Consider the following 27,460-nt stretch of genomic DNA (forward strand, 5'->3'; position numbering starts at 1 on the left):
GAAATGAAAAGAGAAAGCTAGAGAATGCTAGCTAGCTACAGAAAGCCTGTGCTGGCCATGTGTCTGCTAGTGCCATCAGCAACAGAGCAGGAGGAGATGATTGAACGCATGCTCCAGCACTAATAATATTGGTGTCAGTCACCCTGGCGCTGGGCTGTCACCGTCACTGCTGCGCCTTTCAATCATCCGCGGCTTTTCACGGGGAGGCGCTTTCTACCGCTGCCCCTGACCCTCCGCGCCAGCTGGTGGCTGGTAGTATCCCAGATAACGCTCACCATCTTCAGGTGACATCTTGACATTCACGCCTTCAGGAAGTGAATAGGAGGAGAATAGAATAGTGGAGGATATCCATTAGTATTGGCGCTGTAGTGATTTCAGTGTGTGTGTGTGTTTGGTGGGGTGTGTGTGTATGCGTGCGTAGTGTTTGTTGGGGATGGTTGTGTGTGTGTTGGGGGGATGGGGGGGGCTTGAGTGTGTGTGTAGGCTCTCATGAAGTCTGTAATAGACAAACACAATACAAGTCTACAACGATCACAACCGTTCCTTAGGTCTAGCCCACATCTCTATTTCTCCCTCTCTCGCTCTCTCTTTCTCATTGCTCTCTCGCCCTATTTCTCTCTCTCTCACTCTCTCACTCTCTCACTCACTATTGGCTAATATGGCGGCGACGGATTGCTAGTGTTTTTTTCGAGTTTTTCTCAAATTTTATAACAACGTTTGTTTCGTGCATTACTTCATACACCTGTGTAGAACTATTGGAATATGAGTCTCTGGGTACTCACCGTCCACCTGACCTTCCTGAATTCCCGGAGATGGTAGAACAATGGTCTAGCTTCTTCGGTGAGGCGCCGGGATTCCTACCGGAGAGTAGGAAACGAAGACGGCGAGGCCGCCATGGGGGGATCTTAGTGAGATTGAGACGCCTGGTGACCCGTACTAAGCAGGACGCTTGTGGTATACTATGCAGGATGCCTACTCACAGCATTATTGAACTCAACTGGTATCTCTTCAAACTAAGAGCGGATGTGTATCTCCTACTCTCCCCATGCATCTAGCCTCTGGAGTTTGATAGTGTTGCAGATGTGCCTTTTTATCTGTTAAACTACTTCCGTCCTGCCTCCACTCCTTAGAGCCCATACAAAAGACTAGGACTGTGTCCTAAATGGCCCCCAATTCCTTATATAGAGCACTACTCTTGACAAGGGCTGGTTAAAAGTTGTGCACTACATAGGGAGTAGAGTTGCATTTGGGCCGTAATTAGGAGACGCCACTGCTACACAGACCTACATTAAGATAGGCCTAGATACTGAAGGCTTTGTTGGGGCTAATGCTATCCGCTAATAGCGTTATTCAATTTCATAACTTTGCTTATTCCATACAGGGGGAAATACAATTTAATTGAGTTTACGCAAGTCAAGTTAAATAACGCTGCAATATCAGATTCAAAATCAACTATGTGTTCAGATACTACATTTCAAACACTTAATCTGTGCTTGATTGAGCTTGACTCGCGCAATAGAAATTCCCCCCAAAAATCTGGAACTCCAGGCAGGCTAAAGCAAATGCTAAAAGATACAAAATAGTATTTGAACTCAGGTCTGGAAGGGCTATGTTCTTCCAAAACGATATTTGCTAAGTTTCAACTCAAGCAAGGCCAACTAATAACCTTATTAAATATATTTGCCTTAGCGATTCTGAGCGGTAATTATGATAAATGTAAAACACAGGACTATCCCCCTTCCCTTTATCAGAATGTGACGGTAAACGCACATAGCTCATTAAACATGACTAATTGGGACGACGGCAGTGACGACCACCGGATGGATGATTCTTAGTTAATTGAGCGACGTAATGAGCTGAGGTGTGAGAATTACTGGTTTGAACCTATTATATAAGATACTAATGTACTAATATTAGACAATTTATGTATTGGGTTAGAATGACGGCCAAACCAAGCACTCCATTGGAGAAGTGTGTGTGTCTACCTGTGTGTGTGTGTGTTTGCGTATCAGTGTTTCTCCTAGAATTGTCAGTGGCGATGGTGGGGGGGGGTTGTAGAACGACTGTGAAAAGTTAACTTCTGGTGTCTTTTTAAAATTACATTTTATTTCATGTTGACACCATCTGAAATATAAGTGATGGGAGCCACTGCACTGTAGGGAGATGATGAGGAGCCACTGCTTACTCTGTTTGCTTAAAACATAAGTTGTAATTGTCACTCTGACCTTAAAGGGATAGTGCGATAATTTGGCAATTAAGGATACCATTTTTATGTCTCTGCGTGCCGTTTGAAGGAAGTTGAAGGTAGTTTTGCCAAAAATGTATTGGAGTGGCGGCAATGATTTATAATCTCTCTCTCTCTGTCTCTGTCTCTCTGTCTCTCTGTCTCTCTGTCTCTCTCTCTCTCTCTCTCTCAATTTGTCTCTCTCTATGTCTCTCTCTCTCTCTCTCTCTCTCTCTCTCTCTCTGTCTCTCTCTCTATGTCTCTCTCTATGTCTCTGTCTCTCTCTCTATGTCTCTCTCTATGTCTCTGTCTCTCTCTCTCTCTCTCTCTCTCTCTCTCTCTCTCTCTCTCTCTCTCTCTCTCTCTCTCTCTCTCTCTCTCTCTCTCTCTCTCTGTCTCTCTCTGTCTCTGTCTCTCTCTCTCTCGCTCTCTCTCTCTGTCTCTCTCTCTCTCTCTCTCTCTCTCTCTCTCTCTCTCTCTCTCTCTCTCTCTGTCTCTGTCTCTCTCTCTCTCTCCATCTCTCCCCCACCCCCCTATCTTCTCTCCCTCTCTCGCTGGCCTTTTTAGCTCACAAATCTCCATCCCGGACCCCATGCTAATGATACTAATTGCCAGTGTAATTATTTATTGATCCCTGTGAGTGTTTTGTGTTTCAAGTTTGAAAGTGTACTTGTCACGTGCACGGGATACAGCAGGTGTAAAACAGTACAGTGAAATGCGTTCTTCCAAACTCTTTCCCAATAATGCAGTAATACATGTAATAATATAGAGAAGAAAACACAAGAAATATGAGAGAAAACCCCCACAAGAATGATATACTGGATTGATTGAGGTAGATATGTACATGTAAAAAGTGACTGGTAGCAGGATAAATATGAATGGTAATCATAATTTTCAACCACAAAAATATAAACGCAACATGTAAAGTGTTGATCCCATGTTTCATGAACTGCGATAAAAGATCCCAGAAATGTTCTATAGGCACAAAAAGCTTAATTCTCTCAGATTTTGTGCACGAATTTGTTAATATCCCTGTTAGTGAGCATTCCCAATGTAGGGAGGAGAGAGACTGTTAGGCTTGGAAGAGTGCGTGTGTGTGTGTGTGTGTGTGTGTGTGTGTGTGTGTGCGGTGTGTGTGTGTGACCTGATGGTCAGGAGAGCAGTTTTCCAGTGGAAAACTACAGCCCGCCTAAAGAGGGGTGGGATTTTTCCTCTGACGTGTGCGTATAAAAATATTGTACGACTATTTTGTTTCAGAACGTTCTCATGAATAAAGCCTGATGATTGTATGCTGGGCTGCTTGGTCTGATTATTAGAGATTTACAACCTCTGGGATGCAGACTGAGTAATACGTTCATTTTTGAAACATTGAGATAGAAATTCTCGTAACATGACTTTAACTGTCACTTAGGCCTAGTCAGAGATACATGTTGAAAGTGTTTTTTACACTTTTGGGAAGCTGATACCTGAAATATTGACTGTAGTGCCAATGCTTGCTGCCTTCACAGTGGAAAATAAACAGTCTTTCTTACAAGACTGAAACACAACACAATACCTAGCTGTGCATTTAAATACGATTCAAGGCTTGTCCAAGGGCCACTCGTTACAAGTAGGAACAACCAATCACACTCCCATCTCCACATTGCTCGTTGCCATGGCGTTATAGGCCTATCTGACGTGAGAGATTGGCCCCCTGAGAGATTTTACAGTTGGCTTGTAATGACCGGTATTCTAAAACAACTGTGTGTGTTTGTGTTAGTCATTCTAGGCACTGTGTGTTTGTGTGTGAAACGTGCACATACGTGTGTGTGTGTGTGGCGCTAGGTGCACCTGCATCGTGTGTGTGTGTGTGTGTATGCCCTATGTCCCCCCCCCTGTGACTAAGCCGTGATATGTGACAGTGCTTGACTGTGGGCTGTAGGTCAGGAGTTCCCAGTGGGATTTCCCCTGGCCTGTCTGTCACACTGGTGATGAGTCAGCGCACGACACACATACTATACACTTTGCTATTGGAAGTACAGCTCACGAGTAGGACATGTTCCATGAAGCTTTGGACGTTGGTGTCAGTGCCTAACCCAAGTGCTTTAAATTTGCATTTGGAAAAGCGCTGTATAAAATCCAATTAGTTTTAAAAAGTGCTACAGACACAGTTGGGCAAATAGTAGAGGGACAGACCGAGATGCGCGCACAAATGTTTTTATTTACTTTGAGAGGAGTCTCTTTCTCTTTAAGAGACTCCAGCGATGTCTCCTTAAGCTCAGCTGGGATTCTGGGTAATTTATGAGCGAGAAAGGCGGAGAGGGTAATAGGTGCAGAGAGAGTGAGACTGAGTGAGACAGAGAGCAGGCATACAGGCAGGTAGCACACACACACACACACACACACACACACACACACACACACAGAGAGAGAGAAGCCCAGTGGAATGTATGAATAGTTTGTGCTGTGAAATGCCAGGCTGTTTTGGTGTATGTGTGGAATGTGGCAGCGTGTATTTAGTTACGCCCTCGCTTGTGTGTGTTTATTTATAGAGCAGGACCTCTGTCTATATATGTGTGTGTGGACTTGACCACTCACAGAATCAGACCGTTGTGTATCCATGCATGATGCATACTCATACATGTATAAATGTATGAACGCACATTTAATGAATAGGGGGAGGGGCAGATATTAGTTTTTTATTTCTAATTTATTAGTTTTAAAATTTTTCTTTGAAATTCAGTTTAGTTTCAAGTAGTTTCCAGACCTGATTTACTCGTTTTTATTCAGTTGTAGTTTTAATAAAACAATTATATTTAGTTTAGTTTTATATTATTTAGTGTTAGGGATAGAAGTAGCCTGTGCCTGGGAGGATGGAGACATTTGTGTTGTATAGTTTTTGTGTTTTTTGGGATGACACTTCTTGCCACTGGGGGGCAGTAATGCATAAAGTGATGGGTCAGCTCATAGGTTAGGTTTACTTGACTTGGATTTAAAAGGATTAGCGCCTAGACTCGCAAAATAAATATGGTGGAAGGAAACTCTCTTGACCGACCACTGGTGGTTTTCATCTGAATGTCAAACAAATCACTTCAAAAATTAGGTTACGTGACCAGACCGCATCCGATACATGGGCTACGCTTACATTTCCTCTGCCTCAACGACGATGGCAGTATTATCAGCAGCACCTGTATTTTTATAAATACATGTGTTAACTTAGGTAATTTTTCTGTTAAAGTTTAATATTTGTATTTTCTCTGCCCGGCTCTGAAAGCGCCTCATTGTTTAAGCTGAGAAATTCTATTAAAAAAAAAAAAGATTACTAGTATTATTGTTATGAGGCCTGAGGCAATTTCCTCTTCTGCCTAATGGTAAGTCTGTCACTGGTCCCGCTCAGACTGTTTAACATTGAAAAAACTGTGTCCGTTTCTGTCTAACGGCTAGGCTCTACCATAGACACCAATGCATTATCAGCTGGGTCTGGTCTGCTTGGTTCATTGACTGTATATGAACCAGAAAAAATGAGGGAGTGGGATGTCTCGCTTCCTCTTCCGTGTTTGGTTTAGCTCGCCGTTTGGCTAGGCTAACTTCACTGTTAGCAAGTGATTGATAGTGATGCATAAGGCCTATTTGAAACATTGCCATCACCTGGCAGCATTTACCCACCAGATTTAAGAAACTTGAAAACCCCATTTGAAGAAGAAAAATCTTGAAAACCCCATTCGATTTTTGCCCCAAGTTTTTTTCTTTTTCTTTTTCGGAACATAATTCATTATGGTTTTTATTTTAGTTAGTTTTGGAGTCAAAGATAATAGCATCAGTATAGTTGTAGTTTTTCAAACGGCTTTGTTAATAATTTTTTCATGATTAGTTTTAGTTTTCTTTTCAGTTTTAGTTTACTATAATAACCTTGGTGTGTGCGCACACATGTGCATAATTAAGCAGTAAGGCCCGAGGGGGTGTGGTATATGGTCAATATACCACGGCTAGGGCTTTTCTAATGCACAACGAAACGCGGAGTGCCTGGATACAGCCCTTAGTCGTAGTTTGTTGGCCATATATACCACGAACCCCTGAGGTGTCTTGTTGCTGTTATAAACTGGTTACCAACGTAATTAGAGCACCAATTTTTTTGGGGGGGTAATACCTGTGGTATACGGTCTGATATACCACGGCTGTCAGCCAATCAGCATTCAGGACTCGAACCACCCAGATTTATAATTGAAAATATACCGTCCAGTGTAGGTTAGCCACCACAGTAAGTGTGTCTTCTTCTTGTAGGCTATAGGTCAGCTTTCAAACCCAGAAGAATACCATTACTCTTCACTACCCAGTAGAACTCTGGTGTGTGTCCCAAATGGCACCCTGTTCCCTATATAATAGTGCACTACATTTGACCAAGGGGCCAATGGGCTCTGGTCAAAAGTAGTGCATTATATAAGGAATAGGGTGCCATTTGGGACGTAACCGCTGTCTCTGTGTACTATGTACTGTATCTTAACCCTTTCAAATCCACCCCCGTGATGGATTAACCCTTCAAGGTCCTTCTCTCCAGGCTCTGGTGTCGTGGGGCTACCGTGTGTCTGACTAAGTGCCCGACTCAAATTCAGATTGATGGAGACTAGCTTGCACTTCTCTCATGACTGGGTTGAATATGGCCCCTGTGGGCATCTGGAGAAGGATCGGTAGGATTGTAGTGGAGTGAAGTGTGTGTGTGTATAGTCGGTTTTGTCCAGATGGGAGACTGGCCAAGGCCATTAGTGAATAAAAAGACTGTTGTTTCAGGTAATGGCTCAGTGGACATGTGGACACACACACACACACAAACACACTCCTCTACAATCCTCCCAATCCTTCTCCAGATACCCATTGCGAGTCGAGGAAGGTTCCCGTAAACCAGCAATCCCTCTCTCTCCACTGGGCTGCAGGGGGAACAAGGGGTCTTTGTTAACTGAATTGATATCCAGCTGGCTGTCCCTTCCTGTCTCTCCCTGTCTCTCCCTGCTTTTCTTCCCGCTGTGAGATGGATAGATTAAGAGAGAAAGATGCAGAGTTAAAGAGGTGGAGGGGGGGAGGAATGGAGGGAGAGAGAAAGGGGGATATTAATGCGTAGAGTTACTGTACTCGTCCACTGTAGTTCTTGGCCAAGGGATGGTTTGGAAGTGGGAGGGGGAGGGAGCGGGAGTGAAAGAAAGTAGAAAAGGGAGAAACGGGATATTGACGAGAGTCGTGTTGCAAGAAATTTAGGCAGATGGTGAGGAACCCGAGGGAGAGAGGAAGAGATAACTGTTCTCTTCTGTGGATCAATCAGATGTAGTGATAAGACTTTGGATTACACCACCCTTTACACACTCATGTTCACGATAGCAAACTGCATATCTGTTGGGACTCTTTCCTTTGTCTTTCTGTAACTGCAACTGTGCTCTGATATTGTACTGTATAAAACGCGGCTAACTCAAGGCTAGACCCACTGTTATGCCGTCTCTCCTAACGCTTCTCTCTCTCTCGTTCAGCCTCTTCAGATCGACGACAACTTCTGCGGCCAGGACTTTAACCAGCCGCTGGGTGGGACCAGCACTATAGAAGGGATACCGCTCTTCATCGACAAGGATGACGGCATGACCTCGGTGGCCGCCTACGATTATCGTGGCAACACTGTGGCCTTCGCCGGCACGCGCAACGGCAGGGTAAAGAAGGTATGAATCAAAACGATGGAGGGAGAACAACTCTTTCTGTCGCAAAGGAGTTTAGCATTTTTGGGGTGTTATTGCATTGTATTCATGGTCTTTGTTGATCAGTCTTGTCATGGCAGATTGGAATTTTGGTGTTGTGTATTTCTGTATGCAGGAAGTTATTGCTTAGTTCTCATAACCTTTAAGGGGATATCATAGGCTGTGTCAGGAATGGCATTATATAGAGCCCTATATGGCTCTGGCAAATAGTAGTGCACTACATAGGAAAGGAAATAGGGTGGCATTTACATTTAAGCCCTCGTAGCTGGGATCTGATTTAGCCATTGGGGCTTGTTTAGTTCATAAAACCTTACTACGATGCATCACATCCATTTACTCTGACTTGTGTCTTTAACATCCTGAAGACCATGCAGGTCATCAATCAAATCTCCATGCATTTTGAAATGGCCACTCAGACAACAGGTGGTGAATATCAATTGACTGTGGTCGTAAAGTTTAATAGACACAGTAAATAGGCCTAGCCTATAGTGTGAAATGGAAATGGATAGAGTGGTCTATTAAAGGTCGTGGGGTTTGGTTCCTGCGGTGGTCATAAACTGGATATTAGGCTGATATGTGTTAACTGTTAGTGGCTTTGAATGAAAGCTGAATGTTGTCTGGATGTTAACCCCCAGAATCTTTGGTGAACATCCCAAGCAGGCTGTTGTTGTTGGTGTGAGTTTGTGTGTGTTCTTATTGATGTTATCTCAGTATTAGTACGTACACAGTGTGCATGTTGACTGTGTGTTTGGTGAGTGTTCGTTATGGCTTGTCATACACATTTGCATGTGGGAGTGTGTATAAGCCTACTGTGTGTGTGTGTGTCTATTGCGGACAGGGCACTCAGGGTAGATAGGAGCTCATTGTAATTCACCCAGTTACCTTCTGTTCCGCTCAAGACATTGAGTCACCATTATGAAAATACATTATAATCTGTGGGTTTGCTCGCACGTGTGAATTTCTTTGTCTGAATGTGTAGTGTGTGTGACCGCACAGTGCAATGTTGACTTAGATTCAGCACTGTGCATTTATCAAAGTGACACCGACCCATTCAGTTATTTTGGGAACAGTGTTCTTTTTTGTGTGAGATGTGTGTTGGTGTGTAGAAGGAGAGAACAAGGTTGTTATTACATGCAGGTAACTGCCAAAATAAAGGAAACACCAACATAAAGTGTCTTAATAGGTCATTGGGCCACCACGAGCCACCAGAACAGCTCCAATGCTCCTTGGCATAGATTCTACATGTGTCTGGAACTCTAGTGTAGGGATGTGACACCATTCTTCCAAAAATAAATTTCATAATTTGATGTTTTGTTGATGGTGGTGGAAAACGCTGTCTCAGGCGCCGCTCAAGAATCTCCCATAAGTGTTCAATTGGGATGAGATCTGGTGACTGACCACACACACACACACACACACACACACACACACACACACACACACACACACACACCCTTTAAACCCACTATGCTCCTTTGAGACCCCTCTTTCAAAGTCACTGAGATCTCAAACACTCAAGAGCATACGTCATCACACATCACGCAACAAACGTCATCAGAGCGCACAGCAGGTCAGTGTACTGTCTACACTCGGTCTGTTGTTTTTATGAAATCGTTTTCAACAACAACATCTTGAACCATTGGAAGTTCTGATAGCTAAGGATCCTGCGACGCGGTTAGCTTTTTCGGCTGGGACCCCAAGTTTGTGTCCCGAATTCCTGCTAAAAATACACAATAGTTAGCAGTTAGCCATCATGCTAACAGAGCAAGATAACGCTAGCAGTGCTAGAGGGGCTCAAATGCGCTAGGTGCGAGATGATATCAACGCAAGAGGAGGAAAATAAGGTGGAACTGATAAATGAACATAAATTCTTCGACAGCTAAGGAGTCGATGAGTCGGACAGTACTGACCTGCTCCAATCCACTGGACAGATGGTAAGCTCAACTCTGTGGCCAGTGGGAGACTAGACACTGGCGAGGCTAAATGTAAATGTCACTGACATGTCTACCTCGGATCAGCCTCTCAAAACAGCAATAAAAATAAACAAGCAACCCAGAAAATGACTAAAAATAGCCCATATTAACATATGTAGCCTGAGAAACAAGGTTTATGAAATTGACCACTTATTAACATCAGAAAACATTAATATTCTGTCCATCTCAGAAACACACTTAGATAATTCCTTTGATGCATTAGTAGCTACACATGGTTATAGAATATATAGGAAAGATAGAAATGCAAATGGAGGATGTGTTTCCATGTATTTCCAGAGTCATATTCCTGTTAGGCTGAGAGAGGATCTCATGTCAGATGATTTGGAAGTAATATGGCTACAGGCTCATCTGCCTCACCTAAAGCCTATTCTCGTAGGAAGTTGCTATAGAACACCAAGTGCTAAAACCGAAGTTCCAAAGACTAGACCGAAAATTGTGTATAAACGATCTTACAAGAGGTTTTGCAATAATTCCTATGTGAAGATGTGAAAAATATTTGTTGGTCTGATGTGTGTAATGAGGAACATTTATGAAACTGCTTCTTCCGGTTACTGATAGGCATGCGCCCATCAAGAAACTGGCTGTTCGAACTGCCAGAAGAAACTATACTATGGAACAAAGATAAATGATATAAAGAATGATAGTAAAAAGCTCTGGAGTACTTAAAATGAAATTATAGGCAAAAAAGCAAACTGCTCCTTCCTTTGATATTGCTAACCATTTTAATAACTTTTTTGTTGACAAGATTGGCAAACTTAGATATGACATGCAAACAACAAATGCTGAGCCTTCATATTCATGCTTAATGGACCAAATAATCAGTAGTTTTCAGTTCCACAAAGTGGGTGTGGAAGAGGTGAAAAAAATTGTTGCTGTCTATACATAAGGACAAACCACTAGGTACCGACAACTTGGATGGTAAATTGCTGAGGTTGGTAGCGGAATACATTTTTACTCCTGTTTGCCACACCTTAAATTTAAGCCTAGACGACAATGTGTGCCCTCAGACATGGAGGGAGGCAAAGATCGTTCCGCTACCCAAGAATAGCAGAGCACACTTTAATGGTTCAAACAAGTGCTTAGCAAACTTTTGGAAAACATTGTGTTTGATCAAATACAAAGTTATTTTACAGAAAACAAATTTAGACTTTCAGCATGCTTATATGGAAGGGCACTTAACATGCTCGGCACTGACACAAATTACTGATTGGCTGAAATAAATTGATAGTAAGAAGATTGTGGGAGCTGTTTTGTTAGACTTCATTGCAGCTTTTGATGTCATTGATCATAACCTATTGCTGAAAAAAATGTACGGTGGGGAAAAAAGTATTTAGTCAGCCACCAATTGTGCAAGTTCTCCCACTTAAAAAGATGAGAGAGGCCTGTCATTTTCATCATAGGTACACGTCAACTATGACAGACAAAATGAGAAAAAAATCCAGAAAATCACATTGTAGGATTTTTAATGAATTTATTTGCAAATTATGGTGGAAAATAAGTATTTGGTCACCTACAAACAAGCAAGATTTCTGGCTCTCACAGACCTGTAACTTCTTCTTTAAGAGGCTCCTTTGTCCTCCACTCGTTACCTGTATTAATGGCACCTGTTTGAACTTGTTATCAGTATAAAAGACACCTGTCCACAACCTCAAACAGTCACACTCTAAACTCCACTATGGCCAAGACCAAAGAGCTGTCAAAGGACACCAGAAACAAAATTGTAGACCTGCACCAGGCTGGGAAGACTGAATCTGCAATAGAAAAGCAGCTTGGTTTGAAGAAATCAACTGTGGGAGCAATTATTAGGAAATGGAAGACATACAAGACCACTGATAATCTCCCTCGATCTGGGGCTCCACGCAAGTCAAATGATCAAATGATCAAAATGATCACAAGAACGGTGAGCAAAAATCCCAGAACCACACGGGGGGACCTAGTGAATGACCTGCAGAGAGCTGGGACCAAAGTAACAAAGCCTACCATCAGTAACACACTACGCCGCCAGGGACTCAAATCCTGCAGTGCCAGACGTGTCCCCCTGCTTAAGCCAGTACATGTCCAGGCCCGTCTGAAGTTTGCTAGAGTGCATTTGGATGATCCAGAAGAGGATTGGGAGAATGTCATATGGTCAGATGAAACCAAAATAGAACTTTTTGGTAAAAACTCAACTCGTCGTGTTTGGAGGACAAAGAATGCTGAGTTGCATCCAAAGAACACCATACCTACTGTGAAGCATGGGGGGTGGAAACATCATGCTTTGGGGCTGTTTTTCTGCAAAGGGACCAGGACGACTGATCCGTGTAAAGGAAAGAATGAATGGGGCCATGTATCGTGAGATTTTGAGTGTAAACCTCCTTCCATCAGCAAGGGCATTGAAGATGAAACGTGGCTGGGTCTTTCAGCATGACAATGATCCCAAACACACCGCCCGGGCAACGAAGTAGTGGCTTCGTAAGAAGCATTTCAAGGTCCTGGAGTGGCCTAGCCAGTCTCCAGATCTCAACCCCATAGAAAATCTTTGGAGGAGTTGAAAGTCCGTGTTGCCCAGCGACAGCCCCAAAACATCACTGCTCTAGAGGAGATCTGCATGGAGTAATGGGCCAAAATACCAGCAACAGTGTGTGAAAACCTTGTGAAGACTTACAGAAAACGTTTGACCTGTGTCATTGCCAACAAAGGGTATATAACAAAGTATTGAGAAACTTTTGTTATTGACCAAATACTTATTTTCCACCATAATTTGCAAATCAATTCATAAAAAATCCTACAATGTGATTTTCTGGATTTTTTTTCTCATTTTGTCTGTCATAGTTACGTGTATCTATGATGAAAATTACAGGCCTCTCTCATCTTTTTAAGTGGGAGAACTTGCACAATTGGTGGCTGACTAAATACTTTTTTCCCCCACTGTATGTGTTATGGATTTGTATTCTCTGCCTTATTATGGATTGAGCGTTACCTATCTAATAGAACCCAGAAGGTTTTTATTAATGCAAGCCAAATTCAGTTGAGTGTGGTGTACTGCAGGGCAGCCGACTAGGGCCATTATTGTGTTCTGTTTTTACAAATTACCTTCCACTGACCTTGAATATAGCCAGTGTTTACAGTGAGGGAAAAAAGTATTTGATCCCCTGCTGATTTTGTACGTTTGCCCACTGACAAAGAAATGATCAGTCTATAATTTTAATGGTAGGTTTATTTGAACAGTGAGAGACAGAATAACAACAAGAAAATCCAAAAAAACGCATGTCAAAAATTTTATCAATTGATTTGCATTTTAATGAGGGAAATAAGTATTTGACCCCCTCTCAATCAGAAAGATTTCTGGCTCCCAGGTGTCTTTTATACAGGTACCGAGCTGAGATTAGGAGCACACTCTTAAAGGGAGTGCTCCTAATCTCAGCTTGTTACCTGTGTAAAAGACACCTGTCCACAGAAGCAATCAATCAATCAGATTCCAAACTCTCCACCATGGCCAAGATCAAAGAGCTCTCCAAGGATGTCAGGGACAAGATTGTAGACCTACACAAGGCTGGAATGGGCTACAAGACCATCGCCAAGCAGCTTGGTGAGAAGGTGACAAAAGTTGGTGCGATTATTCGCAAATGGAAGAAACACAAAATAACTGTCAATCTCCCTCGGCCTGGGGCTCCATGCAAGATCTCACCTCGTGGAGTTGCAATGATCATGAGAACGGTGAGGAATCAGACCAGAACTACATGGGAGGATCTTTTCAATGATCTCAAGGCAGCTGGGACCATAGTCACCAAGAAAACAATTGGTAACACACTACGCCGTGAAGGACTGAAATCCTGCAGCGCCCGCAAGGTCCCCCTGCTCAAGAAAGCACATATACATGCCCGTCTGAAGTTTGCCAATGAACATCTGAATGATTCAGAGGGGAACTGGGTGAAAGTGTTGTGGTCAGATGAGACCAAAATGGAGCTATTTGGCATCAACTCAACTCGCCGTGTTTGGAGGAGGAGGAATGCTGCCTATGACCCCAAGAACACCATCCCCACCGTCAAACATGGAGGTGGAAACATTATGTTTTGGGGGTGTTTTTCTGCTAAGGGGACAGGACAACTTCACTGCATCAAAGGGACGATGGACGGGGCCATGTACCGTCAAATCTTGGGTGAGAACCTCCTTCCCTCAGCCAGGGCATTGAAAATGGGTCGTGGATGGGTATTCCAGCATGACAATGACCAAAACACACGGCCAAGGCAACAAAGGAGTGGCTCAAGAAGAAGCACATTAAGGTCCTGGAGTGGCCTAGCCAGTCTCCAGACCTTAATCCCATAGAAAATCTGTGGAGGGAGCTGAAGGTTCGAGTTGCCAAATGTCAGCCTCGAAACCTTAATGACTTGGAGAAGATCTGCAAAGAGGAGTGGGACAAAATCCCTCCTGAGATGTGTGCAAACCTGGTGGCCAACTACAAGAAATGTCTGACCTCTGTGATTGCAAACAAGGGTACTAAGTCATGTTTTGCATAGGTTGTCAAATACTTATTTCCCTCATTAAAATGCAAATCAATTCATAACATTTTTAACATTTGTTTTTCTGGATGTTTTTGTTGTTATTCTCTCTCTCACTGTTCAAATAAACCTACCATTAAAATTATAGACAGATCATTTATTTGTCAGTGGGCAAACGTACAAAATCAGCAGGGGATCAAATACTTTTTTCCCTCACTGTATGTGCGGTGCCCAAAAACTAATATTTCATTCAAAATATTCACAAAAATCAAACCTTTAATTGAAGTAAAATGATTGATGTGAAATAAATGAAATAAATATTTTTTTCCGAAAACATCTGTGCCATAATTATTGGCACCCCTAGAAATTCTTATGAGTAAAATCTAACTGAAGTATATTCCCATTCATATTTTATGTTTTTAGTTCACCTGAGTGAATAGGAACACTTAAGTGGTAAGCCATGACTTCCTGTTTCACTGGGGTATAAATATGAGGTGACACACAGGCCAAGTTCCCATAGTCATCCATCACTATGGGAAAGACCAGAGAATACGGTTATGATGTGCGACAAAAGGTTGTTGAGCTACACAAATCAGGAAATGGCTATAAGAAAATAGCTCAACGGTTGAAAATGCCCATTTCCACTATCAGGGCAATAATAAAAAAGTTTAAAGCAACTGGAGATGTTAACAATCGGCCTGGAAGAGGACGTGTGTCTATATTGACCCCACACACAGTGAGGACGATGGTTCGATGGCCAAAAAATCTCCAAGGTTCACAGCTGGAGAATTGCAGACATTAGTTGGTTCTTGGGGTCAGAAAGTCTTCAAAACTACGATCAGACGCCACCTACATAACCAAAAGTTGTTTGGGAGGGTTGCCATAAAAATGCCTTTGCTGTCATCAAACAACAAACTCAAGCACCTACAGTTTGCCAAACGTTACTCGTACTTTCAATGGGACCGGGTTCTATGGTCAGATGAGACCAAAATAGAGCTATGGAAACAAACACCAGAGGTGAGTTTGGCGTAGACCGAAAGATAGCCATGCAGAAAAGTACCTCATCTCCACTGTGAAGCATGGTGGTGGATCTTTGATGTTGTGGGGCTGTTTTCTTCCAAAGGCCCTGGACAACTTGTTAGTATACATGGTATCGTGGACTCCATCAAGTACCAGCAGATATTAAATCAAAACCTGACTGCCTCTGCTAGGAAGCTTAAACTGGGCCGTAGTTGGATCTTCCAGCAGGACAATGCTCCAAAGCACACCTCAAAATCAACACAAAAATGGTTCACTGACCACAGAATCAAGGTTTTGCCATGGCCATCCCAGTCCCCTGACCTAAACCCCATAGAAAACCTGTGGGATGAGCTGAAGAGGAGAGTCCACAAGCGTGGACCTCGGAATCTGAAGGATCTGTTATCTTGGGAGGTTGCACAAAGTATTGAATGAAGGGGTGCCAATAATTGTGGCACACATATGTTTTATGATGATGTATTTTTTCTTTAAATTATTGTACTTCAATTAAAGGTTAGATTTTTGTGAATATTTTGAATGAAAGACCAAGATGATAAACAATAAAGAAAACATTTTCACAGCCTGTTTTGCTCATATTTACCAAGGGTGCCAATATTAGTGGAGGGCACTGTACGCTGACGACTTAACAGTATACACGTTGGCTGCAACAGTAAACAAAATAACTGAGACTCTTAACATAGAGCTCCAGTCCGTTTTAGAATGGGTAACTAGCAATAGGCTGATGCTAAATATCAAACATTTTTGGGGGGACAAATCACGCGCTCAATGCTAAACCTCGTTTAGATCTATTATTGAATAATGTGGCTATTGAGCAAGTTGAGGAGACTAAACTGCTGGGTGTATCCCTAGATAGCAAGCTGTCATGGTCAAAACATATAGACTCAATGGCTGCTAAAATGGGAAGAGGTCTCACCCATGATAGGGTGTTGCTCTGCCTTCTTGACATCTGTCGACCAGACAGGTCCTACAGGCCCTAGTTTAGTCGCACCTGGACTACTGCCCAGCTGTGTGGTCATGTGTGGCAAAGAAGGACATAGGTAAGTTGCAGTTGGTCCAGAACAAAGCAGCACTTATCACACTTCGATGTACAGGGAGGGAAAGTGTCAGTAACATGCATGTCAGTCTCTCCTGGCTCAAAGTTGACTGCATCACTATTGGTCTTTGTGCGAGGTATTGATGTGTTAAAGGTACCGAACTGTCTGTTCAAGCAGTTGGCACACAGTTCGAACACTCATCGGTACAACACAAGACATACAGCCAAAGGTCTCTTCACAGTTCCCAGGTACAGAAAAGAGGCTGGGAAACGCACTGTATTGAATAGCGCCATGACTACATGGAACTCACTGCCAACCCAGGTAACTCAAGCTAGCAATAAAACCAGTTTAAAAAAAAACTGATAAAATAACACCTTACTGCACAAAGGAGACTGTGAAGAGACTCAGCCATTTTATATGTCTTGTATTGTAATTTGCACTGTACTATGTATTAGACCTAGATATTGTTTGTATGTTCTGATATGTGAATTTTTAAATGTATGTATTTCAGTCCATGACTAATAATGTTCTGTACTATGTATCATATCATGTTTCATGTTGACCCCAGGAAGAGTAGCTGATGCTTTTGCAGCAGCTAATGTGGATAAATACCAAATAAATACCAAAAATCTCTTCTCGCCATGGTAGCCAAAATAGTGGACAACTGGGCATTTTTATACATGACCCTAAGAATGATATAATGTTAATTGTTTAATTAACCTGTGTTCAAGCACCTGCTTTTAATATACTTTGTATCCCTCATTTACTCAAGTGTTTCCTTTATTTTGGCAGTTACTTATTTGTGTGCTCACGCCTGCGTCAAGACAAAAATAAAATTGGTGTGCAAGAAGTCACCACATCCGTCATCTGCCTGCCTTCTTCTCTCCTAGTGAGAGAGAGAAACACAAATATGTTTTATTCTGACAAGACTCTTTGGTGCTATTAATAAACCCATTATTAATAGGCTTTTAATCTCAACTACTAGTTCACCATATGCTGCCTGTGTGTGTTTGTGTGTGTGGTTGTGTGTCCTCCCTGATCAAATGCGCCTAACTTCTTGTTGTTGGAAAGATAGGGTAGATGGAGGACGAGATAGTGATGGAGGGAGGATGAGAGGGAGAAAAGTGGATTTGCAACGTGCGATGGAAGCGGGAGCACTTTTTGATGGATCTGTTGAAATGGGAAATTGAGGACAGGCTCTGGCTTGTCCCAAGGCTCGCTCTCTCTTGCTCTCGTCTGCTTGCTTTCAGTGTCAGTGTGTCATGCTTTTGTGTTTTTTTCCCCCACAGTGTATGTTGCACAGACATTAGGGAGCTGTGTGTGTGTGTGAAGCACTACAAGCTGAGAGGGATGCTACTGTATGGTCTTGTCTCTGAGTATTGAGAGACCATGCTCCCCTGTGAGTTTGGGAGAGATGGCGAGAGAAAGAGAGAATGGATGAGTGGGTCTTTAGAGAGGGAGAGATCCTGCTTCTTTAGTGAAAGCACTGGAGCCAGACTCCCTCTCTCCCTTCCTCCCTCCCCATCGAGTTCTCACTCTCCAGCCTGGTGTCAGCATAGCATTCTTCAGCTGTTTCACCAGAAGGGGTACAACTGCTGAAAAAATGAGCTTACATTTACATTTTACATTTCACAGCTCCTACAAATATTGACATTTGCATGGTTTTTAGAGTGAAGTACATTGGATTTTTTTTTTACAAAACTGCAAGACTGAATGCGAGACAAAACAAGCAACAAATTAAGAAGATAGGCTTGTGAAAAAGTATCTATTTTTCTAATATTGTGCAGTTAGCTTAGCTAGCTGGATTGTTAACCAGTTGCTAAGCAGTTGCTAGGGACTCTCCTAAAATAAGCTAGCTGGCTAACTAAAAGATGGCTAGTTAACAACACAATAGAAAATACAAAAACAGGACAAAAGTCAAAGGACATCAAAGTAAAACAGTTCTCTAAAGACACTAGAGACAATAATACAAGAAACAACGCTGTTTTGGAAAAAGTAGGCTTCTATTGCAACAATGTAGCTAACATCACCAGTGTTGCTATAGAAATTGTTTACCCACCAGACATCCAGACTGAGAAAGCTAAGAAAAGTTTCAAAGGTTTGATGGGACACAACCATTAATGCCTGTTTGCAGATCTTAGCAGTTCGAAATGTTATATTTAATTCCAAACGAGGGCAGATATGGAAAAGAGTTATTTGCGACCATTTCCCTTTCTCAAAAAAGAGCGACATCAGCCAAGGCTGTCAGATCCAGATTATATATTTTTTAAGCTAACCAGAACGCATATCAGTCAACCTATACAATAGTGGAATTGTATTGATACAAGGCAATGATACAAGCCTCCAGGCTTTTGAGAATGTGTTTGCTACCCTAAAAGTAGAAGCTGAGCTCATCTCAGAAGCTGAGGAAAGAGTAAATAATAATAATAATAATATGCCATTTAGCAGACGCTTTTATCCAAAGCGACTTACAGTCATGTGTGCATAAATTTTTACATATGGGTGGTCCCGGGGATCGAACCCACTACCCTGGTGTTACAAGCGCCGTGCTCTACCAGCTGAGCTACAGAGGACCACAAAGGAGGGAGATGATAGAGAAGAGCAGGCCCAACACCCCCAACAGCCTCTGTGACCCAGCAAGAAGCCCGCATCTTAAAAGATTAAGATGGCCAGTCTGAGATATGGCTTTTTCTTTGCAACTCTGCCTAGAAGGTCAGCATCCCGGAGTCGCCTCTTCACTGTTGAGACTGGTGTTTTGCGGTTACTATTTAATGAAGCTGCCAGTTGAGGACATGTGCCTGTTTCTCAAACTAGACACTCTAATGTATTTGTCCTCTTGCTCAGTTGTGCACCGGGGCCTCCCACTCCTCTTTCTATTCTGGTTAGAGACAGTTTGCGCTGTTCTGTGAAGGGAGTAGTACACAGCGTTGTACGAGATCTTCAGTTTCTTGGCAATTTCGGAATATCCTTCATTTCTCAGAACAAGAATAGACTGACGAGTTTCAGAAGAAAGTTATTTGTTTCTGGCCATTCTGAGCCTGTAATCGAACCTACAATTGCTGATGCTCCAGATACTCAACTAGTCTCAAGAAGGCCAGTTTTATTGCTTCTTTAATCAGCACAACAGTTTTCAGCTGTGCTAACATAATTGCAAAAGGGTTTTCTAATGATCAATTAGCCTTTTAAAATGATAAACTTGGATTAGCAAACACAACGTGCCATTGGACCACAGGACTGATGGTTGCTGATAATGGGCCTCTGTACGCCTATGTAGATATTCTGTTAAAAATCAGCCGTTTCCAGCTACAATAGCCAAGTGACCCCAAACTTTTGAACGGTAGTGTATATTCACCGTACACACACTAATTAATAAACACTTCCACCAAAAAAAATAGGACCATCTTTGCTTTATTGACTTTAAAAAAAGCATTTGATTCTATTTGGCACGAAGGTCTATTTTTCAAAATTCTCCAAAATGGGCTTGGTGGTAAGGTGTATGACTTAATAAAATGTATGTATACAGAACACAAGTGTGCAATAAAAATCTAAAACCAAATTACAAAATAATTTTTGCAGTGTCGGGGTGTGAGACAAGGCTGCAGTTTGAGTCCAAACCTTTTCAACATTTATATCAATGAATTAGCAGACATGTTGGACCATTCTGCAGCCCCAGGACTCACTCTATTTGACACAGAGGTGAAATACCTGCTATATGCTGATGATTTGGTTATTCTATCACCAACCAAAGAAGGTCTCCAACAGAACCTTAACATTCTAGAGCAATATTGCCATAATTGGGCCCTGGCAGTAAATAAAAAATAATAAAAAATCATGATTTTTTCAGAGAGAAAAAACAGATGTCAGAAACACAAATATAAATTAACCTTAAACAACACCATAATTGAACATACAAAAAATTACTCATACCTTGGTCTGACCATATCTGCATCGGGAAACTTTAAAATGGCAGTGAATGAACTCAAAGAAAAAGCCTGCAGGCAATAAATTACATTAGAATTTGGACCACAATATTTGACAGCGTAATCCTACCAATAGCTCATAACAGAAGTGAGGTTTGGGGGGCCACTCAATAAACTTGACTTAAAAATGTGGGACAAACGTCCAATTGAAGCCCTACATGCAGAATTATTTCTGAAAATTCTACAGGTCCAAAGAAATACACAAAATAATGCATGTAGGGCAGAATTAGGCTGAAAATGAAAGCGCACAAAATATCATACTTTTTTTGGCTACACCTAAATTCAAGTCCAAGTTCAAGTCTCCAGTTTAAAGCACTTCAAACCCAAGAGCTGAGCCCAGAAACAAGCCCCCTCAGTCAGCTGGTGTTTGACCTAACCAACCAAGCTGACACCAGCACTGCTTCAAAATAAATAATCAAAATAAATAAAATCAGGAACCAATCAAAGGACTCATATTTACAACATTGGAAAAATGAAACAAAATCCCAAAGCCGACTAAATTGCTTTTTGGCCCTAAACAGAGAATATGAATTGGCTAATTATCTCTACTCTTTCAGAGATACGAAGCAGAGACAGATCCTTACCAAGTACAGGCTGAGTGACCACCAATTGGCAATAGAAACCGGCAGACATAAAAAAGACATGGCTACCCAAAGAGGAGCGTGTATGTGGTCACTGCACGACAGGGGAAGTAGAAACAGATGCACTTTCTCCTTTACTGTGAAACATATTCCTCACCAAGAGAGTCATTATTCGCAGAAATTACTACAGTGAGGGGAAAAAAGTATTTGATCCCCTGCTGATTTTGTACGTTTGCCCACTGACAAAGACATGATCAGTCTATAATTGTAATGGTAGGTTTATTTTAACAGTGAAAGACAGAATAACAACAACAACAAAATCCAGAAAAACACATGTCAAAAATTTTATAAATTGATTTGCATTTTAATGAGGGAAATAAGTATTTGACCCCCTCTCAATCAGAAAGATTTCTACAGGTAACGAGCTGAGATTAGGAGTACACTCTTAAAGGGAGTTCTCCTGATCTCAGCTTGTTACCTGAATAAAAGACACCTGTCCACAGAAGCAATCAATCAATCAGATTCCAAACTCTCCACCATGGCCAAGACCAAATAGCTCTCCAAGGATGTCAGGGACAATATTGTAGACCTACACAAGGCTGGAATGGGCTACAAGACCATCGCCAAGCAGCTTGGTGAGAAGGTGAAAACAGTTGGTGCGATTATTTGCAAATGGAAGAAACTCAAAAGGACTGTCAATCTCCCTCGGCCTGAGGCTCCATGCAAGATCTCACCTCGTGGAGTTGCAATGATCATGAGAACGGTGAGGAATCAGCCCAGAACTACACGGGAGGATCTTGTCAATGATCTCAAGGCAGCTGGGACCATAGTCACCAAGAAATCCTGCAGCGCCCGCAAGGTCCCCCTGCTCAAGAAAGCACAAATACAGGCCCGTCTGAGGTTTGCCAATGAACATCTGAATGATTCAGAGGAGAACTGGGTGAAAGTGTTGTGGTCAGATGAGACCAAAATCGAGCTCTTTGGCATCAACTCAACTCGCCGTGTTTGGAGGAGGAGGAATGCTGCCTATGACCCCAAAAACACCATCCCCACCGTCAAACATGGAGGTGGAAACATTATGCTTTGGGGGTGTTTTTCTGCTAAGGGGACAGGACAACTTCACCGCATCAAAGGGACGATGGACAGGGCCATGTACCGTCAAATCTTGGGTGAGAACCTCCTTCCCTCAGCCAGGGCATTGAAAATGGGTTGTGGATGGGAATTCCAGAATGACAATGACCCAAAACACACGGCCAAGGCAACAAAGGAGTGGCTCAAGAAGAAGCACATTAAGGTCCTGGAGTGGCCTAGCCAGTCTCCAGACCTTAATCCCATAGAAAATCTGTGGAGGGAGCTGAAGGTTCGAGTTGCCAAACGTCAGCCTCGAAACCTTAATGACTTGGAGAAGATCTGCAAAGAGGAGTGGGACAAAATCCCTCTTGAGATGTGTGCAAACCTGGTGGCCAACTACAAGAAACGTCTGACCTCTGTGATTGCCAACAAGGGTTTTGCCACCAAGTACTAAGTAATGTTTTGCAGAGGGGTCAAATACTTATTTCCCTCATTAAAATGCAAATCAATTTAACATTTTTGACATGCGTTTTTCTGGATTTTTTTGTTGTTATTCTGTCTCACTGTTCAAATAAACCTACCATTAAAATTATAGACTGATCATGTCTTTGTCAGTGGGCAAACGTACAAAATCAGCAGGGGATGAAATACTTTTTTCCCTCACTGTACATTTATTCAAAATTGGATCTTATTAAACCCAGAGGATAAACAAAAAATACTCATGGGCAAAGGAGCAATAGATCCTCTTGCTGCCAAATATGTATTTTCCTTAGCCTGATGGACACTGAATAATAACATCTGCATTGTAAGCAGTAACTTACTTATTATTATTGTTGTTGTGATTATTATTCCAAATAGTAGTGGTAGTAGGGGTGATGGTAATGATAGCAGTAGTAATGATGGTGAGGATGACAGTTAGTTATACGTCAGTTATAGTTTCATTTTCCATTTTCAGCCTTTTGTCAACCCTATTATTTATTATATTTCTACTATTGACTGTTACCATTTTACTGTGGTCATTTTTTATTATTCATTATTTTATTACAATGTATATTATATACATTGTTGCTTTGGCAATATTGACGCAATGTTTTTCATGGATGGATGGAGGGAGAGAGAGTGAGTGAGGAATGGAGAGAGGGAGGTGGAGGGAGAGGGAGATCCTACTTTAGTAAAAGCTCTGGAGCCAGACTCCCTTTCTCTCTTCCTCCCTCCCCTTCTCTCTTCCTCCCTCCCCTTCTCTCTTCCTCCCTCTCCATCGAGTTATCACTCTCCAACCGGGTGTCAGCGTAGCATTCTCCAGCTGTTTCCCCAGTGGGGGTACGACGATCCAGCAGATGGCTGCACTAGCCACTGTGCCCATTTTATGCCCATGCCAGAAATAGGTAGTTCTTCTGAGTAGCTTCCCACAGGCCCCGCTGCCCACTCAATGGATTCCCCCCCGAGGCTTCTGACTCTGACAAAGAGACCATAGAAGATTCATTAGAGTGAAAAGTGGAGGGGATGTTGTTGTCCTGTTTATAATAGCCTGATGTAGGCATCATTAATGAACACTCCAAAGTCTAAACCGTCTAATCAAATCAAATCAAATCACATTTTATTGGCCACATGCGCTGAATACAACAGGTGCAGACATTACAGTGAAATGCTTACTTACAGCCCTTAACCAACAGTGCATTTATTTTTAATAAAAAAGTAAAATAAAACAACAACAAAAAAGTGTTGAGAAAAAAAGAGCAGAAGTAAAATAAAGTAACAGTAGGGTGTGTTAGCCATTGAAGGGTGTGTTAGCCTAATGTGTTAGCCATTGAACTTGACCAGCATGGTCTTGATAGGAAATAGATTCACTTACCCTGCAGTTAAATGGTTAATCTTTAAAATATGACCTATCTGTGTCGTGTGTGTGTGTAAGCTTCTTGGCCGTGGCGACATGGTTCACGATCGTTGGTATTCCAGTGGGACGGGTGTATCCATGAGCAGTGTGTGTGTCAGAGGCTAATTGACTGATCATTGTTATTCTGCTGGCTCATTATATGATGTGTGTGTGTGTGTGTGTGTGTGTGTGTGTGTGTGTCAGACAGAAACTTGGCAGACTGACAGAAACCCCCCACCCTCTCGCCACAGGCATGGTAATGATGGGACAGACCCCCCTACTCCTTCACCGCTCTCTCTCTGTTGCTCTCTTGCTCTCTCTCTTTCCTTTTCTCTCTCTCTCCCTCTCACTCTCTCTCGATGGCAAGCTGCAGATGGGACCCCAACCTCAATTGATGGGAGGGAAGGATTAGGAGAGTGGGATGGAGAGACAGACAGAAAAAGATAGAATGATCTGTGGGGTGTTAAAAAGCGGGTGAGTAGTGAGAGAGAGGTAGGGATGGGTATAGACTAACAGACAGACAGAGTGGGAGACCCACAGTATAGTACAGTGATACTCGGTCTCTCCTGGGTGAAGGAGGCGTACTGAGCGAGAGAGGTCTACTGGCCAGCCTGGCAAACAGATGGAAACCAGACCAGACCGACACAGACACACAATCAGAGACAAACATACACACACACACACATCTCAAGTCCCTCAGTGTAGAGGAGGAGGGTCATTCCAACACATTGTTTTGATAGTGAATAGGTTCTCTGTCATCCTGAGGGGGAAAAAAAGTATTTAGTCAGCCACCAATTGTGCAAGTTCTCCCACTTAAAAAGATGAGAGAGGCCTGTAATTTTCATCATAGGTACACGTCAACTATGACAGACAAAATGAGATTTTTTTCTCTCCAGAAAATCACATTGTAGGATTTTTTTATGAATTTATTTGCAAATTATGGTGGAAAATAAGTATTTGGTCAATAACAAAAGTTTCACAATACTTTGTTATATACCCTTTGTTGGCAATGACACAGGTCAAACGTTTTCTGTAAGTCTTCACAAGGTTTTCACACACTGTTGCTGGTATTTTGGCCCATTCCTCCATGCTGATCTCCTCTAGAGCAGTGATGTTTTGGGGCTGTCGCTGGGCAACACGGACTTTCAACTCCCTCCAAAGATTTTCTATGGGGTTGAGATCTGGAGACTGGCTAGGCCACTCCAGGACCTTGAAATGCTTCTTACGAAGCCACTCCTTCGTTGCCCGGGCGGTGTGTTTGGGATCATTGTCATGCTGAAAGACCCAGCCACGTTTCATCTTCAATGCCCTTGCTGATGGAAGGAGGTTTTCACTCAAAATCTCACGATACATGGCCCCATTCATTCTTTCCTTTACACGGATCAGTCGTCCTGGTCCCTTTGCAGAAAAACAGCCCCAAAGCATGATGTTTCCACCCCCATGCTTCACAGTAGGTATGGTGTTCTTTAGATGCAACTCAGCATTCTTTGTCCTCCAAACACGACGAGTTGAGTTTTTACCAAAAAGTTCTATTTTGGTTTCATCTGACCATATGACATTCTCCCAATCCTCTTCTGGATCATCCAAATGCACTCTAGCAAACTTCAGACGGGCCTGGACATGTACTGGCTTAAGCAGGGGGACACGTCTGGCACTGCAGGATTTGAGTCCCTGGCGGCGTAGTGTGTTACTGATGGTAGGCTTTGTTACTTTGGTCCCAGCTCTCTGCAGGTCATTCACTAGGTCCTCCCGTGTGGTTCTGGGATTTTTGCTCACCGTTCTTGTGATCATTTTGATCATTTGATCATTTGACTTGCGTGGAGCCCCAGATCGAGGGAGATTATCAGTGGTCTTGTATGTCTTCGATTTCCTAATAATTGCTCCCACAGTTGATTTCTTCAAACCAAGCTGCTTACCTATTGCAGATTCAGTCTTCCCAGCCTGGTGCAGGTCTACAATTTTGTTTCTGGTGTCCTTTGACAGCTCTTTGGTCTTGGCCATAGTGGAGTTTGGAGTGTGATTGTTTGAGGTTGTGGACAGGTGTCTTTTATACTGATGACAAGTTCAAACAGGTGCCATTAATACAGGCAACGAGTGGAGGACAGAGGAGCCTCTTAAAGAAGAAGTTACAGGTCTGTGAGAGCCAGAAATCTTGCTTGTTTGTAGGTGACCAAATACTTATTTTCCACCATAATTTGCAAATAAATTCATTAAAAATCCTACAATGTGATTTTCTGGAAAGAAAATTCTCAATTTGTCTGTCATAGTGGACGTGTACCTATGATGAAAATTACAGGCCTCTCTCATCTTTTCAAGTGGGAGAACTTGCACAATTGGTGGCTGACTAAATACTGTTTTTCCCCACTGTACTTCAAGTGCTCAGCTTCCCATTCACTCTTTCTTTCCCTCCCCTTCTCCCTCTCTCTCCATCTCCCTCTCTCTCCTGCTAGCTCTTCTATCTTACACTCACCCTTAATGCTGTTAACGTGTAGCTTGTAACAGCACCCCCACAGTCCTTCAGATATCATTCCTTCAAAGACATGTTCTTTAGGTGTATTTGTCTGTCTTATGTCTGTGTACATGTACATTTGTGTGTGTGTGTGTGTGCGTGCCTATGTGCGAGTGCTTGTGCACGTGTATATGTTTGTGTGTGTACTCCCATTGGCATTGTGTGAGCAGAGGCACAAGTTGTCAGAGCTGGGAAGTAGCACAGAGGGCATTATTGTGGGTCATCAGTTCAAGAGACGGAGAGAAAGAGAGAGGGACGGGCAGATGAGAGAGAGAAGACATGATCACCACACAAACTACATCCTCATCGATTTAACTGACCAAATCATCATAGAAAGTGTAATTGTATTAAGATTATTATGTATGAGTATGAACTAGGGCTGTCTGAGACCAAAACAAATCTTGGCCGACCGAGAGTCGTCTGTTCTTTCGACTAATCAATTGGGCGAAATTTAAAACATATATATATATATATATTGACACACCCTATGTTTTAATAAAATCAACTGTATGTAGGTTACTGAGCTTGTCTGATGCTTTAAGCACTGATATAAAAAATGAAGACACAAATTACTAAAGAGGGAGCCAGAGATCAATATAGCTCAACCAGAAGAATTAAACCTGTTCCCGACCCTCCTCCCGCTGCTGCTGGCCTTCTGAGATTATTTTGTTACGCTCCAGAAGGTGCCGGTAATAGGCTACACCAGCGGTCGGCAACCTTTTCCATTTAGAGAACCAAGTTATCCTACCATTTCTACTGATCTGCGTGCCAGTTATGATTAATTTAATTTATAATAAAGTCTTCATATCTCAAAATCAATGTCATGTGGTTAATCAAAATTCTAAATGAAAATGATACTAATCTAAAAGTAACTTCTGTTGCCATTGCCAATATGTAAAAATAGCCTACACAAATAAAAACATTGCAGCCTGCATGCAGGTAGAAAATATCCTGTTGAAAACAAATA

The 27,460-nt window shown here is 42.4% G+C and overlaps 1 protein-coding gene across 2 annotated transcripts in view; it reads left to right on the top strand.

Annotated features, from left to right (window-relative positions):
• LOC121575525 (plexin-A1) overlaps positions 1-27,460 on the top strand; it is a 257,731-nt gene that overhangs the window by 39,971 nt on the left and 190,300 nt on the right. For both annotated transcript variants that reach the window (XM_041888680.2, XM_041888681.2), the window contains exon 3: positions 7,717-7,899. In XM_041888680.2, the coding sequence (XP_041744614.1) occupies positions 7,717-7,899 (183 nt within the window). The remainder of the gene's footprint in view (positions 1-7,716; positions 7,900-27,460) is intronic.

The sequence above is a fragment of the Coregonus clupeaformis genome, chromosome 10 (genome assembly GCF_020615455.1).
Source record: "Coregonus clupeaformis isolate EN_2021a chromosome 10, ASM2061545v1, whole genome shotgun sequence".
Taxonomy (NCBI): Eukaryota; Metazoa; Chordata; class Actinopteri; order Salmoniformes; family Salmonidae; genus Coregonus; species Coregonus clupeaformis.